Source organism: Squalius cephalus, assembly GCF_949319135.1.
Source record: "Squalius cephalus genome assembly, chromosome: 23".
Lineage (NCBI taxonomy): Eukaryota > Metazoa > Chordata > Actinopteri > Cypriniformes > Leuciscidae > Squalius > Squalius cephalus.
Genome location: NC_137144.1, coordinates 21,431,634 through 21,450,479, shown reverse-complemented (window position 1 = coordinate 21,450,479; position 18,846 = coordinate 21,431,634). Strand labels below are relative to the sequence as shown.

General features: G+C 37.5%; 1 protein-coding gene across 21 annotated transcripts; it reads right to left on the bottom strand.

Annotated features, from left to right (window-relative positions):
* Positions 1–1,332: 1,332 nt before the first annotated feature.
* On the bottom strand, positions 1,333–18,248 carry ppp6r3 (protein phosphatase 6, regulatory subunit 3). 21 transcript variants are annotated; one of them, XM_079859512.1, is made up of 28 exons: positions 18,054–18,190; positions 17,466–17,515; positions 16,405–16,550; positions 13,715–13,893; positions 13,332–13,562; positions 12,997–13,183; positions 12,780–12,917; positions 12,483–12,548; positions 12,182–12,294; positions 11,933–12,046; positions 11,709–11,838; positions 11,185–11,337; positions 10,635–10,793; positions 10,471–10,535; positions 10,233–10,348; positions 10,071–10,156; positions 9,862–9,948; positions 9,531–9,628; positions 7,602–7,656; positions 7,369–7,499; positions 7,144–7,265; positions 5,742–5,916; positions 5,248–5,345; positions 4,982–5,165; positions 4,643–4,660; positions 3,665–3,775; positions 2,448–2,534; positions 1,333–2,355 (listed from the first exon to the last, which is right to left on the bottom strand). In XM_079859512.1, exons 5-28 carry the CDS (start codon positions 13,556–13,558, stop codon positions 2,304–2,306), a joined length of 2,772 nt encoding a protein of 923 aa, XP_079715638.1. In that variant the 5' UTR covers positions 13,559–13,562; positions 13,715–13,893; positions 16,405–16,550; positions 17,466–17,515; positions 18,054–18,190; the 3' UTR covers positions 1,333–2,303. The 21 variants fall into 21 exon arrangements, with proteins under 21 accessions (XP_079715638.1, XP_079715641.1, XP_079715634.1 ...); XM_079859515.1 differs by lacking the exon at positions 4,643–4,660 and having other exon boundaries at positions 13,332–13,565; positions 18,054–18,200; XM_079859508.1 differs by lacking the exons at positions 16,405–16,550; positions 17,466–17,515 and having other exon boundaries at positions 13,332–13,565; positions 18,054–18,228.
* Positions 18,249–18,846: the final 598 nt, after the last annotated feature.

The following is an 18,846-nucleotide window of genomic DNA, read 5'->3' as shown; positions in this document are numbered from 1 at the left end:
ATTTCATTTGCATTTAAAAAAATGTAATTGTTTTCATTGTATTAATATTATCACGTGACATTGTCCCCAACAGTTTGTGAATTTGTTAGACATTGGGATGTTTTAACAGATCGGATACCAGACACAAGATCGTTTTTCTTCTTGTCATCTTCATTTATGAAATCTCTTATGGTATAAAAAAGATGTCCCACATATTTTAGTAAAACTCTTATAATCTGTAATGTTAGGTTATAGCACAGCGAGTGAGAGAGAAAAATAATATATTTGATTAATTCATATGAATGAATAAATGCTACAATATAACAGAAATATGAAACACATAACGCAGAAGACTATATAAGACAGACTATGAATGGAAAAAATAAAGACAATAGTTATAGATATTTTCAGTCTATTTGTATTCACAAATAACCTAATTAAACGAATTAAACAAAATAACAGCCTAATAATAGGTTATAGGCGTTGCTTAAATAAAATTTAAATACTCTATAGCTAGTAGTGTCTAATGAAACAACCATTTGTATCTATTTATTATATCTTCAACTCGGCATTACAGTTTAAATTACGTTAAATACGAGATATACGTTAAAAACCTAATTTTCCATTTTAGGTGTCTCGTTAACCAGAAAAACTCAGTTCAGGTCATGGAGCTGCTATAATGAGCTGATGAGACCAAGAACAAACCTGAACAACTAAAGTCAACTATTATTCCGTATGCTGATTAATGATAATAATGCACGACCTAAAACCTTATTTATTGAGTAGCGGCAGCTACTGACAGTGTGTTAATCTTTTGTAGAGGATTCTTAAAGGGACAGTTCGTCCTAAATAATATGTACAAGTTTGGAACACGAGTTAAAAAAAAAAAAAAAATCAGTAAATGAATTGCCTAGTGTTTACACAACTTATGCGTTACAACATAAAGAGAAATACGCCTTTCAAGCGTGACCGTGCATATTTCCATGCTATTTTGCAATATTTTACTGCCACCTATTGGACTCAAAGCAAAAATGCACTGTGTACTGACCTGCAAACTGAAGCCATGCAATGTGTTCCCTTCACAAAGCAAACTATGTAACGGATTTTTATAACGACCGGTCCTGAAGATTCCCTGATAAATCAGGCCTACATGTAAACAGTAGCCCAGTTGCCAGTAGGAAATAATTCCACCATATTGATCAGGATGATGGCGGCACATACCAGACCCGGAGCGAAGTAGGACAGGCCTTGCCCAGATCACTGGCACAATCAACTCTCATTCACAAATACGTTTGATTCACAGACAGAACCTTTTCTTTCTTGCTGGCACAGATAGCGTTTTATTACAAAAAGAAAAAAAAAGTTGATGCATGATCATTGTAGCATTACCAGGAATATGTTGCATTCCCATCACTCTTCAGGTAGAAAGGTTGACTTGTTTGGGGAGGATAATGGTTATAAAAGTTGGGCTGTATTTAATGCAGGCCCGTAGGTAAGAATCAGTCTTACTAGCTACATGCAAATGGAGACCCATCTGTTCATTCACTCCAGATTCAAATTTCATCAAAGGGTGGGAGGGCATGTATGTAACATCATCTCTTTTAAGAATAAATTAAGTTAAAAACTATACCAAAATGTGTTTCTTTGTCCAAATCTTGCTCATATTGAAAGGATACAAGAAAAATTTACAATTAACACCGGTGGCAAAATAAATCAATTTCAGAATATCTTAAATCAGTTTCCTCTAACAATAAGTTTAAGAATAAAACAGACCGACATAGGTTGCCAATTTAAGATTTCTGTGGTAGCTGTTGCTTTTACTTGGAAATTAAATAGCAGATTTTTGTGCAAGAGGAAAATCCTATCAAAAAGACAGCTTATGTTTTGGTCACACTTTAACGTTCCAATCGGTATATTTCGGTTTTTAACAATCCTCTGTTTCTGTATACATTTGTCTTTTATAAAATATTTTTTTTTTTATTCATACAATCATTTTTAACTAGCAACATTACTATTCACTTTTAAGTGGCAAGATGTCAGACAGATCACCTAATAAGAACAATAGTATATAAACGACTGAAAAAAATCATTAGAGTATGTTTCTCTTCATAACAGTTCAAATTTTCTGTACAACTGTCTAATATGAATATTGCTGGTCCTGATCTGGTGGCGTCAGTGCAGTGCTGGAGTAAGAGACGACAGCAGCAGCGGTGGTGAAGATGGTGGTGGTGGTTTCTTGGGGGCTCCAGTCTGACACTGGCCTCTCCGGGTGACCCTGGAGGAGGGGTGTGCGGGGGCAGGAGCGGACTGACAGCGCTACTCTCTCATGCTGGACCGTTCACTGCTGCCTCGGGGTTGGCCGTGCGCTGCTCTGATCTGGTTGGGAAAAGGGGAGGGGCTTGATGTGATTGGTGGAAGCAACACAAAACTAGAGGAAATGGAAAAAAGGTGGAGGGCACAGAACTTACTTGGCTTCATCCATGGCGGCCGCATCCTCAAGAGGACCATTTAGAGCTTCGCAATGGGCTTTCGCTTTCTCTTCTAAGTGCTTTAGACTGAAGGAGAAAAAGAAATGACAATTAAAAATAAAAGCATAAAAACTGGGGGGAAAGAAATTTCTGTAATACTTAACATTAGTGTCCTTGTTACACATGTACAAACTATAGTAATAGCAGTAAATGATGCATAATTTAGTACGTACTAGGGCTGTAAAATCGATTAAATGGCATCTAACATAAAAGTCTAATGTGTATATGTATAACACACACTTCTGTGTATACTGTATATACAAACATATTTATACATATATACACACTCTAAAACTAAAACATGTATTTTTGTGAGTGAATGCAGCACAATCGCGAACATAAATGGACAACTTTAGAGGCGATTATCTCATTGTTTCGATTTTTTTGCACCCTCAGCTTCCAGATGTTCAATTAGTTGTATCTCGGCCAAATATTTTCATATACTAACAAACCATACATCAATGGAAAGCTTTCAGATGCTATATAAATCTCAATTTAAAAAAAATTCCCCATGTGACTGGTTTTGTGGTCCATGGTCACATATTATACCTATTTTATGTGTTATAAATACATAACAGATAAATACTGACCCATAAATATATTCACTGTTATAATAATTCAATCAACAAGATTGTCAGTAGATTCAGGAAATTACACAAAGGGGAGCCAGTACTTTTTGTAATGACAACCTAAAAATACCAAACATCTGCAGAGATGAGTCTAATGTGTATATAATGTAATTTGGAAGAACTGCACATTTTTGCTTTATAACAAAATTTGTATTTTAAAATATACAATATATAATGTTTTTAGGTTAATATTTTATAATACAAAAAAATTATAATAAATAACCATAGTAGCGATAGTGATAAGCCAGGCTGATATTCGTCCATTCTGAAATGATCAGCATCAGCTGCTTAAGACACCTTTGGCTAATAAACAGAAGAGGCAGTATTAAAATCTACTGAAAGTCTTGTCAATGAATAAATATTGTAAATAAACATAATGCAATTGAATTTACATACAAGATGCTTATGTTGGCATTATAGTAACATCACTGAAAGCCCCATATGGGCCAGTTCCTAGACTCTACAAAAGAAAATTAATTGTTTTATTAATACCCTGACTTCATAAACAAATACAATAAAGACTCTTACCCTGGTTTCTGACAGCAGCCAGGAGGACAATTGCTTTTCTCAGGTTCCCCACTCTCTGCAACAAACAACTTTGCAGATGCGTCTTCAGAGGTAGATCGTTTCTCTTCCTCGCTACAGGACAATCAGAGAGGACAGCATTTTAAGGAGCTTTCATTGCCGCTCTCTTGAATACGAAAACCCCCATTTTAAATCCCTGGACAAACATGCAGAACGTAACGGACCACATTCAAAGCAACGGGGCAAAACGAAAAATGTTCTGAGATGGGATTCGATGGACAAATGAGATGTGAGCATACCGACTTACAGAGACGGGATTGACTATGAACCACACAAGAACTGGTTTAGACGATGAGCTCGTTTAGTACGTTTAGTAGGTGAAATGGTGTAATAAAGCTAGCCATTTTTGCAACGTGATCGCATGCCAGCCATCTTTACCTTTAGGGTGGCATCAGTAAAAAGGTGTTTAATTAGGGTTCAGTAACAACTATATCCTCCACTTAAGAAGATTATGGCATATTTCTGGTCTAGGGAAGGTCTACAGAGAAGCATCCTCCTTTATCAAGACGGATTTACACAAATTAAAGTTCACGCAGTGCCTGGATTTTAAAGGGTCTGCTCATACTCATTAATTTAGCCATGTGAAAGAACCATGGGACCAAACCTCAGCAGAGGATGAGGAGGGAAACCATAAATCACCACCTGCTGATTTGGAAAGACTGGGAAACATATGGGCTTAAATCTTTTGGAATCATAATGAGCTACATCTAAAAGGATGTATAGGGCATTTCATGCCGTTAACAACCTGTACATCTCTGACATTAACATGCAAATGGTGATGGATACATTACGGCTTAAAAGAAAAACAAACATACGAACGAACGAACAAACAAACAAAACATGGTTACAAACCAAAACGCAGTGGCTGACATGGGAAAAACCAAATAAAACAAGACACGCCCCCTGATTGGCTGTACATACCGATACGATTTCAACACTCTGAAGCCACACGCACGCCAAAGAGAGAGAGGAAGCTCATGTTGTAAGAGTTGCAGTTCAAGAAGGACAGATAGTTCTTTTTTTTTTTTGCATTCTCAAACAGACAAAACAGATGTTACAAAGCTCTGCATCTTAACAGCCCCCGTTAAAAAGAGACAGTGGGCGGTCCAGGGCCTGTCTGACTCTAGGTACAGGAGGACGACGATACGTGACAAGGAAAAAATCAGGTCTACATGCAGAGTGAAGTGAAGCTTGTGTCTCAAAGGGGAGAAGAGGAAGTGATGCGAGGCACTGTGTGTGCACGAAACCTGCAGGACTCACCTTTTGAAAACAGCAGTTTCAGTTTTGGCGTCTACAGTAAGACTGACCGTCTCCTTCATAGAGCCATTGGTGACTGTTTCTGTGATGCGGTCACTGACAGGCTCTTCCTCAGGGTCCGAGCCATCCCCTACCTTCCCTCTAGGGGAAGTCGGGGTGGTTTCATTGGAAAGCCACTGATCCGTGTCTAAACAACAAGATGGTTTTATTCGAACCATTGCAAGAGTTGACATATGGACAGGAGGAATAGTAAGAGGGTCAATTCTCACTTTCTTGCTGCATGGGCGCATTGACTCCCAGAGGGTCCACCGCTTCTATGCTGGTATCCATGGCTACAGGGGAATTGCTCCTCAAAGGATCCTTGGGGCTAAATAAAGAAAAAAAAGAAAAAGAAAAATGAACCTCTAATGATTTTTCCACATTTACTTGCTTTGAGCTGCAGTATGTACATCTTCACTAGTGTGGGTCGAATGCATTTCTACAATTCATAAAAATGCATTAATATAATTTATTATAATATATTTATTTATTATGATATCATGCATTTAAAATGTTAACACATAATATTTAATATACATATTAAAAAGGAGAAAAGGGAGCCTTTTACAATCAAAACCATTGAAAATTGAGAAGACTGTTAAAAAAAAAAGTCTGCATAGACTAACAAAAAAAAAATAATTCAATGCGTGAACGCTCACATGACCTTAAGCACAATCAGTGCAAATTCATTTTAAACATGCATTCACACAGCATGTGAATGTACCTGACGGGTGTGAAGCTGGAGAAGTCGGCCCAACCCGTCTCTGTCTCTGCGTTTGGAGAGCTCCAGCCTGAAGATTCAGGTGCTGCAGCCGGTGAGGTTGACACAGGTGCGCTGGGAGTCGTGGAGCTGCCAGTGTCCATGGGTATGTCATCAAAATTTGCCGTCCATACCGGCCCTGATCCGAAGCAAGACACAGAACAAGGATGTGTGATCCTTGAACTTCAGCTAAAAGCTAAATGGTGGCAATTAGGGCTGCAACAAACGATTATTTTGATAATCGATTAATCTAACGATTATTAGAACGATTAATCGACTATTCATCGATTATTTTGCCGACTAATCAGTAAGTTTGGAACGATTATTCAGCTTTTTCAATTAGTTAAAACACTGAGTTATACATATTCTAACTATAATATATATAAAAAGAAAATCACTTCAGCTTTTGAAATGGTTGTTTTAATGAACTTTCTCTTTAAGTTTTCAGATTTCTGCCCAACTCAAATCCCTCACAAATGCTCTCTAAGCACTGTTTAAATATTCTGTTCTCTTTTAATAGAAAAAAACTAAAAAATTAATCAGCTGCATTACAGACAAACTTAATCTGCAAACAATTATTATAAGAATAAAATAAAATAAAAATTGACATGACAATTGAGCTGACAGAGACATTCTCATTCACCTTTTAATTTACAGTATGAAAAAGTAACTGACATGATATTCTTCATAACATCTCCTTTTCTAAGTCTTCATGAATATGGAACAAAATACAGGCAAATCAAGTGGTAAGACTGTAATACCTAACAATGTTACAGTAATTAAAACAGCCCTGACTCCTAAGCTCGATCAAGCTTTATTCTATGCAAAAATAAATCACCACATTACTGTAATTATATTATTATTGTTAATATTACTATTATTAGTTGTATTGCATTCTCTAATAAATAGATTTACTGAGTTATTTAGCTCCAGCTGTAGAACATTCACCTCTCACTGGGTCCTCTTGTTTCCTCTTTAAGTGCTTTAACATGCATTTTGTGCTCCCGTGAAAAGCAAGTTCCGCCTTGCATGTATTGCACACGACAGCATTCTTGGTTTGAAGTTTTGTCCAACTTTCACACACCTTGCTAGTTCGGATTTGTTTGCACTCCGTCATAATTCGCGCTGTGTGTTTTCTTCTACCGCAACAGCATTTGTAACGGCTGCATTACTCTCTAGCGCTACAGCGCTGTAGCGGTCAAATCGCGATATTGCAGGCCCTTACATTAGGTCACGTGAGACCAAACGACTACTCGACAACAAGATATTTTGTCGACAATTTTTTATTGTCGACGTTGTCGACAATGTCGACTAATCGTTTCAGCCCTAGTGGCAATGTATTGCAGCTGAGAAATTCTATTCTCACCATCCCCCGAGTCCACTTCCATTCTGTCATCAGAGGTGGCGTTAGTGGACTCGAACGCGTCTCGCTTCCCATCCTCCTCCTCAGAGTCCGTACTCTCTTCACTGTCTGTACTTCCCGAGCTCCTGTGTAGGAAGTAAGATGTGGAGAATAAAAAAAAAATTAAAAAAAACACGCAGCAACATGATGAAAAGCATTTCAAAAGTTATGTTCCATTGGTTACAATACCTGGGACGTCTCTGAGCTTCAGGGGCAAAAGTGACATCTTTCTCATCCCAGATATCTTCCTCATCTGATCCGGCATCTTCAAACTGCTGGATCTTCTCCTTACAGCAGGCCTCAAAGAGTGCCATGTTTGCCTATGGGAACAGCACGAGCAAACTATAAAAACACATCATGAGCTTTACAATAAATTCAGCTAATAATTAAAATTAATTTGATTAAATGTATCACATACTTACACTTTCATTAGTATTCAAGGAAAAATTGATGTCTGATATTCTATCAAAGGGAATACTGCAAGGTTAAAAAGAACAGGTTTTAGTTTGGTAAGGTCCTTAGAGCAGCACCCCATCACCCACAGCATGACTAACACAAAAGAAGAACCCATTCAAATGTGTTACGGTCACCAAGGCCACCACACCAGACTATTCAGAACACATGGGTAATCAGAACGGACACATTTAAGTAATCAGGTAAAACACTGTATGATCCATGATTTAACACACACAACCCCCAAAACAGGCTTTGTGAGTTCATTGAAAAAAGGGATGCACCGATACCAGGCAGTGTGTGTACAGTGTTTGTGTCCAGACAAAGAAACACTGACAACAGAGAGAAGGCTATAATGGGGATAAAAAAGAAGGCTGTCTATGAAGTAAATGTATCTTATTAGTGGAATAAACAAAATATAGTGCACGAGCTGATAAGAGAAAAGCTCGCAGTGGATTGAGCGTGCAGCGGCACAGACGCGCGAGCTGGTCGAGCGCATTCCTTTTTCACAGACGTCAGCTGAAAGTTTGTAGAAAGTAAAACGAGGGATGTAGCTTATTAACGTTAACTGGAGAGAGAGAGAGAGAGAGAGAGAGAGAGAGAGAGAGAGAGAGAGAGAGAGAGAGAGAGAGAGAGAGAGAGAGAGAGAGAGAGAGAGAGAGAGAGAGAGAGAGAGAGAGAGAGAGAGAGAGAGAGAGAGAGAGAGAGAGAGAGAGATTCTGTTGAATGCTCTTGATCGCTTGTTCACTCAGCCCGTGTTGAAAACATGAACTGTTACCTGATGTATAATGAGTGGTTCCCTATATTATTACAGGACGTGTGCAGGTCAAGAAGTTCCATGAACGCAAACATCTCAGACAACGCGCGAATACTGAATTGTCTTTCACGTCTTGCGCTTGTACGGACGAATTCACACAAAATTATGTAAAAGCACAGTATCCTAGTAAACAAAGTCGGTTAGATCTCAAGTGAACGTATACAGTATTTTCAAATGGGGTCCGTGCGTTCGGTCTTAAAGGGGCAGCAGTCTAATAAACCTGCTGCTGTTTTAATGTTAATCAAACAAAGGACAAAAAAAAGTACTCAATGCTCTTGACTAAATAGGCTACCTTCTGTAACTTTGCAAAAAGATCCATCTGTATTTAATTTATACAGTAAAGAATATGCAGTTTTTTTCACATTTGATTATTCAAATTTCTGTGCCTGTTAGATACCCCAAAAAACACTATTTGTAGCCTTTCTTTGTTCTATTGTATTTGGGCTATTTGTAATTCGATTATTTGTTCTTATTTTATAACTGACTGCTTACTTGTCTTTAATAATGTTTTAAATTCACATTAATTAGGCTGGTATTTTTTGTTGTAGTATCAAAATTGGAATAAAGAATTGATAATTCACTGGTGCCTAAACATTTGAACCACTGACCCAATCCTCAGCACTGAGCCCTGCTGGAGCTGCTCTAAATATGTGCTGTGCTATTAAATGAAAGATAAAATAAAATATGAGCAATAGAATGAACAGTGAAAGTAACAGAAGCTCATACAATGCATTTTAGCAGGCTTAATTAAGCATGAAAATAACAGAAGGAAATATATATTTGATGAACAAATTAAGCCAACTAATATGATTTATATTCTTTTGGTTTCTCTACCAATACATTTACAAATTACAAATTCAGTGAAAATACAGGTATCGGCGAATACCAAAAATGAATCAGCATCAGTATAGTACTCGTTCTGGAAAAAGTGGTATCGGTGCATCCATAATTGAAAAGCAAAATCACATCCCAAAACAACCTTTAATCAACCAAAGCCCCACCAATAATGCTAAACCCTCCCCAATGTTACCAGCAGAAAAGGCGGTAAATTTGAAAAGCGTCATGCACGATGGGTACTTACTCCCCGACATCATCCTGATCGGCAAACTCTTCGTCATTGAAGCCAAACTGCTCAATAAAATTGGACGTCATTTGTTGCATCTGATAATCAGAAAAGGCCTGGCAAACCCAGGACCAATGATAATGATATAGTCTTGACACTACAAACAAGCTTAATTTTAAAACAGCTGATAGCAGTTAAGCATCTTGCATCAAAAAAAGTGTTAAAAGGACTAAAACAATTTATAAATGCATTAACAGTTTCAATAGAAGGAATTAGTTTTATGTTAACAGTACCATGAACATATCATGCAGATAGCAGCTTTAATGAGCTCATCCAGGCACAGACTTACTTGCTGTAGGGAGGAGTCCTGATGAAATCCGCTGTCTTTGAAATCTACCTCATCATCGCTGGATGAGTGTATGTGGTGCGTGTTAACCTGAGAATGGAGGAAAGCAAATGGGAAAATATAGTTTAGATGCCAATTATGCTATCAAAGCTACTTTTAAGCATCATAAAAAAAAGCAACAGAAACCAGTGAATAAAACTGAGCACACTTACTAAGTCTACAGTGTTTTTCTTGTTTGTATCTGCTAGCTGTCCTGAAGTAAAGGCCTCCCATCGTTCCCGGTCTTCTTCTGAAAGCTCTGTAAGCAAGGAAATATGAGTGGAAATGGCTTTGAAAATAATTGCATAAAAATATGTTAATGCTGTCAAACGAACCTGAGATGAGCTGCTGAATTTGTGCCCCATTGGGGCCCTTGTCACTGTTGTGGACTATAGAGTTTGCTATTCTTGTCAGGTGACCCATGTAACCTCTCCGCCGCCCACCCTCGGCCCTGAAGAAAGAAAGGAGGATGATTCAGTAAAGGCCTCTCCAAACAAAATCACAGTCACAGATGTGTAAATAGGATGGTTCCTCTTCTTCACATGTAGCCAATCAGATTTAGGAGTTACTTACTGCTCCTTCTCATTTGATCCCCAGGCATCAAGAATTCTTTGTATTAACTGGCACTTCTGAAAGAGCTGCAGGTCAGAATAGAGAATAATACATTAAACTTTGAAGTGTGAAGCAAACAGCTTGTGTTTCAAAGAGCGAGTGGGTGGAAGGGATGAAAAACCCACATGTTTAATAAGGATGTTTTCTCTTATGGGCTCTTGGTCGTTTTCTCTGTTTATTTCTGGAGATTCACTTTGGGTTGAAGGCATCGCTAAGATCATCGCCGTACAGATTTCTACTTGTGTGTGTAGGAAATTATTCCATAAGTATTTGAAGTACATGTCCTGCAGACAAAAAAATGAAAATAATTTATTTTAAAACATTTATGGCTATAAAGCACAGATTGTATTATAAACATCCTTTCTGTCCTAATTAGTCTAAACTGTAATGAGCATGTAAAGTTTCAGTGTGACTAATTATAAAACGGCATATATAGTAAGTATAAAGCAAGATAGCCGACTACACATTCAAAATGTAGGTGTCAGTAAGATTTTTTTTAATTGTTTTATTCAGCAAAGATGTATTATGTTGATCAAAAATAACAGTAAAGACATTAACAAAAAATACTATTTTAAATAAATGTAGTTTTTTTTCAACTTTCTATTCATAGCTATTCAAGCTTTTCTCATAGCAAAAAGATGTCACAGATCTCTTAACTGTGTCTCAAACACTCACTAGTATGACTCCCAAAGTGTTGAGGGCAATGAGCTCCTGGTTGATGATATGCGTGTTGGTCTGTAGAAGGCTGGTCACTAGTCGCACCACATTAAGACGAGTATTTCCCACCGGTGGATCCAACACTCCCCATGTGGTGTTCAGGACAGTTTTCTAATGTTAGAAGAAGAAAAATAAATAAATAAATAAATAAATAAATAAATAAATAAATAAATAAATAAATAGTAAAGACAAGTGTGAAAGACCTAAATGAAATACAAAAAAGTAAATAATAAATAAATAAAGCCATTTATAAAGCTAAAGGCTAAACGGTTTCACTGAATTTGATTCCATCACCGCATATGTATGTATAACAAGCTATTCTTTGAAAGGGTAAGATTCTGCCAGGTTATATTTGTACAGGAACAAAGTCTTGTTGTCTAAAGCTTAATGTAATTAGGAATTTGGAGATTACAGTCTAAATGAGGTCAGCTGATATAATGTGCCAAAGTTGCAACACACATTCACAGTGTTTTCACACTCACCTTTGGGGGCTCGAGCAAAAGCTGGTGAAAATCTTTCAGTCTTGGTCTGACGGCATCTAGAATACTCTGATTGACAGAGAATGACGGGTGGTTCATTCCAGGGGGACAAATCTCCAGATGGCCTTCAAACCTGAAAGAGAAAACCAAGAATGATTGTCAGACATAAACTGAAAATGCAAAAAAATGCACAAAAAAACAACGCACTTGTGCTAAAATGTACTTACGCTGGTCTTCGTGTCTCAAAGAGAGTTAGGAGAATCTGGATTACACTGACTATGGCAGACTCGTTCTTCTCTTTGTCGAAGATGTTTGAAAGCAACTGCTCTACTGTCTCTTGTCTAAATAGGAAAACAAACAGTCAATTCAGTACTAGAGTTTTAGCGTGCCTGAAACTGGAGCTCAACCGTAATCCCTCCAAAAATGCCACTTTATGAAGTCAACAGAAATATATTTATTGACATGGACAAACTCACTTCTCCAAAGTGGCCAGCAGGGGGTCAGGCTCCGAGCAGCCCTGTACTTGGAACATTTGATCTCTGCTCAGCCGAATAATCTCACAGAGCGACTGGGACGCGTTTGAGTGTCTCTATGTGAAGGGAACAAACAATTACTGTTACACAGCTATCAAGTAGGGATGGGTCATCAGGACTCAACAATAAGAGACGGTCAGGCACGCATTTCAGTTTAACTTTCCACTGGCTCCACCAAAAAATGTTTTATACATTTTAAATAGAATTTTTTGTTTTGTTAATATCTTTATTGGACTTCACTTACATCCTCATCTTGTGATGGTTGTACCATGTCAACCAGCCGCTGTATAACTTTCTCTTCATTTAGCCACTGCAGGAGAACAGATGAAGAGGAAACTGTGAGGTGGTATTATGATGACAGTGAGTGGATTAAATGAGTAATCCATGATGAATTCCCTGCTGTATTCATATGAAAAACATCCAGATCTACAAAACAAAATACTGTGCATGCACAAAACCAAACCGCTTTACCTCAATAAAACAGAGACGTAGCATCATAGAAACCTTAATATACAATCATATTATAGGTATGATAACTCACATTTAATACATCTTGTCTAAGCTGCTGTGGCTCAATGCAGGTGAGCATCCTGAGCAGGAGGTCCATAATGGCAGAGGTCCCTATGTGTTTGATCATCAGATCCACAAAGTCTTCCCTCTTCCTGAGGAACTCCACGATCTAGAGGTAGAAAGGAGATTTAGTTCACCTTCACGACTCCATATCTCCTGAACACAAACCAGTACGTCTGATCACATACCTGCTCTGGTTTTCTCCCAATAAGGATGCTCAGGACCTTGCTGAAAAAACTGGCCAGCAGTGGATTGAGGGGAGGCTCATTCTGTAGGAAGCTGTAGAGTTTCATCAGTAAACTTTCATCTTCACCCAGCCTGTCATTGATCTGGCCAACGTCTGAGGTCAGGAGTTCACAGGATATGTTGGGATACCTTTCCATGAAAAAGACATGCAATTAAACATCTAAATAATGAGTCAAATACCCCTTAATTTAAATGTACCCTAAAACTAGACATCCAACATAGGCCAAACAGTCTTTTTTAGCACGAATGTATGAGCAAGCATCAAACATATTCGTACTTATATTTGATCTTCTCCTCCACATCATCGTTGGGCTCCTGGGTGATGTAGCCCACGAGATCCTCCATGCACGGTGGCCTCACCAGGAAGTCCACAAGCTTGTGGTTCTGAGCCTTGCACTCCTGTAGGACGTCCTCCTCATCCATTACCTCTGTCAGCGTAACGTCATCTTTCTCCAGGAGCGTGTCGATGTGGGACGTCGTATGCAGATCAAATTTCCAAAACATGGTGCTGCTGAGGAATAAATAAATAGGAGGGGGTGGTTTTCAGATGCAAGAACTGAAAACAAAGTCAGGTTTTGTTCATCTATGTTTTTTTTTAATTTGCATTGTGACTGTGAAGATGCTACATTTAAAAAGGTGACTAATTACGAAAAGGCTTACCTGAGCGTAGCAGAGACCAGAGAGTAAAAACTCTGATTAAAAATAAAATAATGCTTGTGCTCTTTGGGACTTCTGGCCCATTACAGGCACCACAGGCGGTAGAAACTGGACAGACCCTCAAGTAAAGGATACATGCAGCAGAAACGTCCTCTGCCACAGCAAAAGCACTCAACACACACCTGCAACAGAGAACAGACAGGATTGAGAGTGTTAGGACTACATCTAACATACCTTAGCCATCGGTAAAAAACAGTGAAATTCATCTCTCCTCTAACCCAAACAAATGAAAGATTAGTCATTTCTATAAACAGACTTGCCCGATTTTGATCACCCTCGCTTGTTATTAGTCACAGCATTAAAAACAAATATATCAAAAAAAAAACACAGGCTGTTAACAACAAGAAACCCTTTTCCAGTTTGTCAGGTTCTCAAAAAGACAATTTAATTCTAGTTCTATCAACAGAGTATGATTTAATACAGAAACAATGCACCAGTTTACACTGACAAACCAAAAGGTAGTTTTGTTTGAGGGGAAAAATAAGCAAAATTTAAAAGAAAACCAAACAAGTTCCTTGTTATGACATTGACAACCTAGCAACACAACAAAAACAGTTGCACTAATACCAGACTAACTACTCTGATCAGTCTTTATCACTACCTCAATGTGCACATGACTTTGTGGTTTCATTTTCCTTTCAGTTACTTTTTATTTCAAATAAGGCACAGATGATGGAACATCTCAAATAAGAGATTCAATAATACCGGGTTAAATCCAAATATGACCATTTGACAGCTCTGGCATCAAATTATTATAAATGAAGAGACCAACACGCAGCTATGCATTATTAAGGGTACCCAACTGTTTTTCCAGTCTACAAGGTGGATGGACACACACCACTGAGGTGAAAGGTTACAATGCTGGCAAGCAGCCATCTGGACTTTCATGAATGGTTAAGAGGAAGGAAAGCTTATTAATAGACTAGGGGAGCTGAGCTAGGCTCACTCGAAAGAGCTTTGACATTGGCCTCCATCCATTCTCAAGCAAACATGCTTTCCGTCAATTTACAGACTTTTAAAAACATCCCAAACAACCCAAAATTCTTCCTAAAACTCCTTCAAAAAGAGCTATTGCTATAAAAGTTCTTGTGATATCAATTTCACAAATAAAATAACAAGCGTTAAAACATTTCACTGTACAGTGACATTAACTTGAAGTTTGCTATAGAATTCAAAAGTCTGTGACCGAATTAATAAAGTTAATTTTATTAATTTCCTATAACAACCCTGATTTACTTTTAAATCTGTATTTAAATGTATTGTTGTTCAAGCCTAAGCAGTTATAGACAAACTCAAATGATATAGGCATAAATTATCACTGCTATTGCACAAACAACATCCATGGGTGAAGCAGTTTGGGGGGTTGTGCTCACATATTCTCATTAATTAAAGAAATTACAATTAATAGCCTATTGATACTTAGTTACTGGGTATATCAACAAATACTCTTCACACAAAATGAAATGGCCTGTTCAAAAGTTTCAGGTCAAAACACCTGTTTAAAGAAACTTTTATTCAGCAAGCAATAAATTGATCAAAAGTGACAGACTTATTACATTTATTTGAAAGAACTTCACATAATGTAAATTTTCTATTCATCAAAGAATCCTGCACAACTGCTAAACAAATATTTAATATAGTTTATTTATATATATATATATATATATATATATATATATATATATATATATATATATATATATATATATATATATATATATATATATATTTCTTGAGCACCAAATGATTTCTGAAGGATCCTGTGACACTGAAGACAGCTACAAATTCAGCTTTACCATTACAGGAATAAATTACATTTTAAAATTGATTAGAAAACAGTTATTTTAAATTGTAATAATATATTGTACATTTTGTGCAAATAAATGCAGCCTTGGTGAGCATAAGAGGCTTGTTTCAAAAACATTTTTAAAAATCACACCGACCCCCCCAAAAAATGTAAACGTTAATAAAAAATTTAAAAACGAATACTAACAATGCAATCAATCAAAGTGACAGATCATGATTATCAGCAGCACTTCCTCTAATTCTTAACTCAGTCAACAGTGACGTGCGAGTTTTAAATGAATGTGTAGCGACGAGCCAAATAGAACATCTATAATTATATGCGTGCATTAAAAAACACAGACACCACAGGTTTTTCTCTGTAGCCTAGACTGCATGAAGCATGTATATTAACTATGCATAAAGCTGACATCCAAAACATTACAGAAACATAACATACTTTTGGTCAATAAACTTCTATGACTGGATATAAGTAGAATTACCCTTTCTACATAACTAGAATTAGGCACATTTCTTTTTCACCTTTAAAGTCTTAAAAATTTCACATGCACTTAAAAACTGACTGGCGTAAAAGTCTCAATTTAACGCAAACATATCTTGGTCGTCAAGAACATCTATTCTAGACACTTGCTTTGATGTGAATGTCATCTATTTATATCACCTTATACCAAAAGACCATTTCTACTAAACTGTGATTTACTAGTCTCTACCTTCATTACAAAGCTAGATGTGATCTTTTAAGACATTGACACTCGGTACAAATCTTTCCAGGTTCACTTTATCTAGTGCAAAGGGTTGAAGAACAACATACTACACTAGATGTTATATACCTGTACAATTCAGCTTGAGCAACTCTGAGCTGAAGAAAGTCCTCGTGACTCCCTCTCAGGGGCTATAAAAAGTGTTGCCAAACCTCTCCAGCATCCCAGAGGCCACAACAACACCACAAGTCCTCCGGTTGCACTCAGAATCGAGCCTGCAAAGATGATCTGCCTGAGTGAACTATAAAAATGGCCTGCCTTGTCAAACCAACTAGATTGTCTTTTACAAGAGTGAGCGATCTGCTCATGCTAACAGTCTTGTATGTGCTTTCATATAAAATCACATCACACAAGATAAGAAATAAACAGCTGGAAGATTTTAGCAGTGTTTATAAGGATGTGGGAAAATAAATGCAAACACAAAGATCTGAGATCAGTACTACATATAGTAACTTAACCAACTCCAAAGAGCTTGAAGACTGTTTAAAATCTACAGTGAAATAAGATTATTATAGAAAAGAATTACATTTTAAACCCAATGTCTTACCCTTTAATAATATAACCTAAGTCCTTGAATGATCCTTATGGAACACATTTATAACTTTTTTTTTATATGAAAACAAAAACAGTACCTAAAACACTCGATTTGTTGGGTTTCCAAAATATAATCTTAAAAAGAACATGTGCAGACGGGTTTTCTGTTGGTGTTTTGGTGATGTCTCAAAACCCAGTGAACTGCCTACCTAGACAGCATTTTTGGGCACCACAAGCCCGTTCGAACATTACAATAGAATCTTCATAAGCACTCATATTGCCCCAAAATGTTGTCTATGCGGACAATTCACAAATATGTTGATACACAGGCTTTGTGTGTCACTTTCTGAAGTTTTTCGGTACGTCGGGCCCCGGCATTAGCCGACACTGAGCTTCCGCCAGCGAAATGTTAAGATTTGACACTTTTATAGAGCCTGGGTTAGTTTAAATACGCCGTTAGCCATATTATATGTAAAAAATAATTTAGTTAAATGAGAGAAATGCTGGAAATATAAATCATTTTGACTCGACAAAACAGAGAAGTGGCAGCTGGCTAATGCTAAGCTACCAGAGACACACACAACACAAATACGTACCGATTAAGAAAGCGGAATATTGCCAAAGCCCGGCATGAAGACGGGCGAACCTTTGGATAAAACGGTCACCGGAATAAAAAAAGAAAAAACAGGTCGAGGTATGAGAAAATGAGGTGTTTATAACAGATTGTGACAGGCGCGAAAAGAGAGACCATCAGAGTTCACTTTTCAAGATGGCGGCGTTATCAACTTCAACAGCCCCAACCCCCACCTAAGGTAGAGGAGCTGTCAATCAAAATCCACTGCTGCGCGCTGATTGGCTACAGTGGATGCCAGTTAAAGCTGGTCGTATTTGTAATCTCGGACCGTGTGAGGTAAATCTTCAATTTAGAAACGTCATGTAAACAAGGATAATCTTTAAAACACCATCCACTTGCTTGGAAATATAAAAAGTGTTATAACCATATATTTTAGAAGCATTATTTAAGCGAAACTAAATAATTAAACACACCCACATTACCTAGGGCCAATAGTATTTTAGGTCGATTTAAAATCGCTCGTCTGATTGGATCACGAGAATGCCAATCAAGTGCCGATTTCAAAACTAAAGTACGGCGATATCAAAACGCACATATTGCTCTATCTTACCTTCTTCGTGAGAGCTTGTCCCTTGAACTGAGTTCTTAAATTTCATCATATCCAAAATATAAAGACGACGGGTTTGTAGTTTCTTCACAATGTTACACAGAGCACCTCGTTCACAGTGTCGCTTTCTGCCTTAACCTGGCCTTAACCGGCTCGTTACTTGCAACGCCCTAGCAACAATAAGACGTCACGGTGATTGGCATGCAGATGGTCCAATCAGCTACGAGTGCGTGAAACACATATTACTGAATGGAGCAGCCAGATTGGAATTATTTGCCAGAAAGACATTATTTCAAAGGGCTGATCACATAAAACAGGAGTTTAATTCACACCAACCCATATAGTATAAAATAAGCGTGTTTTTAAGATATAGTTCACGCAAAAACAAACAAACAAACGAATGAATGGATAGTGAATGATTATTTCCAGGTGAACTTAACTATCCCTTTAAGAGAACCTGATCTATCTTTCTTTTGTTTTTATGTATTTTTTATGTTTCTATTTCTTGCGCCCTTTGATAAAATATGGGTCAAAAGGTCAGGGCCCCATTTTTATGCTCTATACTAGCCTGTCCATATTGCAGACAGGCAATTACGGGTTTAGTGTAGCATGGCAAATAGGATCTGATGTATGACCTTTATGTTAAATGTGAGGCATAAATCTACAGCATCAGGCTGTGGAACTGATCTGTTACAGCTGATGACGGCTGTATTTCAGACATGCAAGATCTATTTTCTGTTGCATGTTCCATAATCATAACAAAATCTGCAATGGATTCATTGTGTAGAGTAAAAGC

Bases quoted from the DNA above. Each gene is read 5' to 3' on its own strand.
- ppp6r3 (XM_079859508.1), bottom strand. From the start codon at position 13,558: ATGTTTTGGAAATTTGATCTGCATACGACGTCCCACATCGACACGCTC. The intron at 12,549-12,779 runs GTGAGTTATCAT...GTTCTCCTGCAG, and splicing joins TTAGACAAGATGTATTAAAT to TGGCTAAATGAAGAGAAAGT. The intron at 7,657-9,530 runs GTAAGTACCCAT...TTAACCTTGCAG, and splicing joins GATCAGGATGATGTCGGGGA to TATTCCCTTTGATAGAATAT.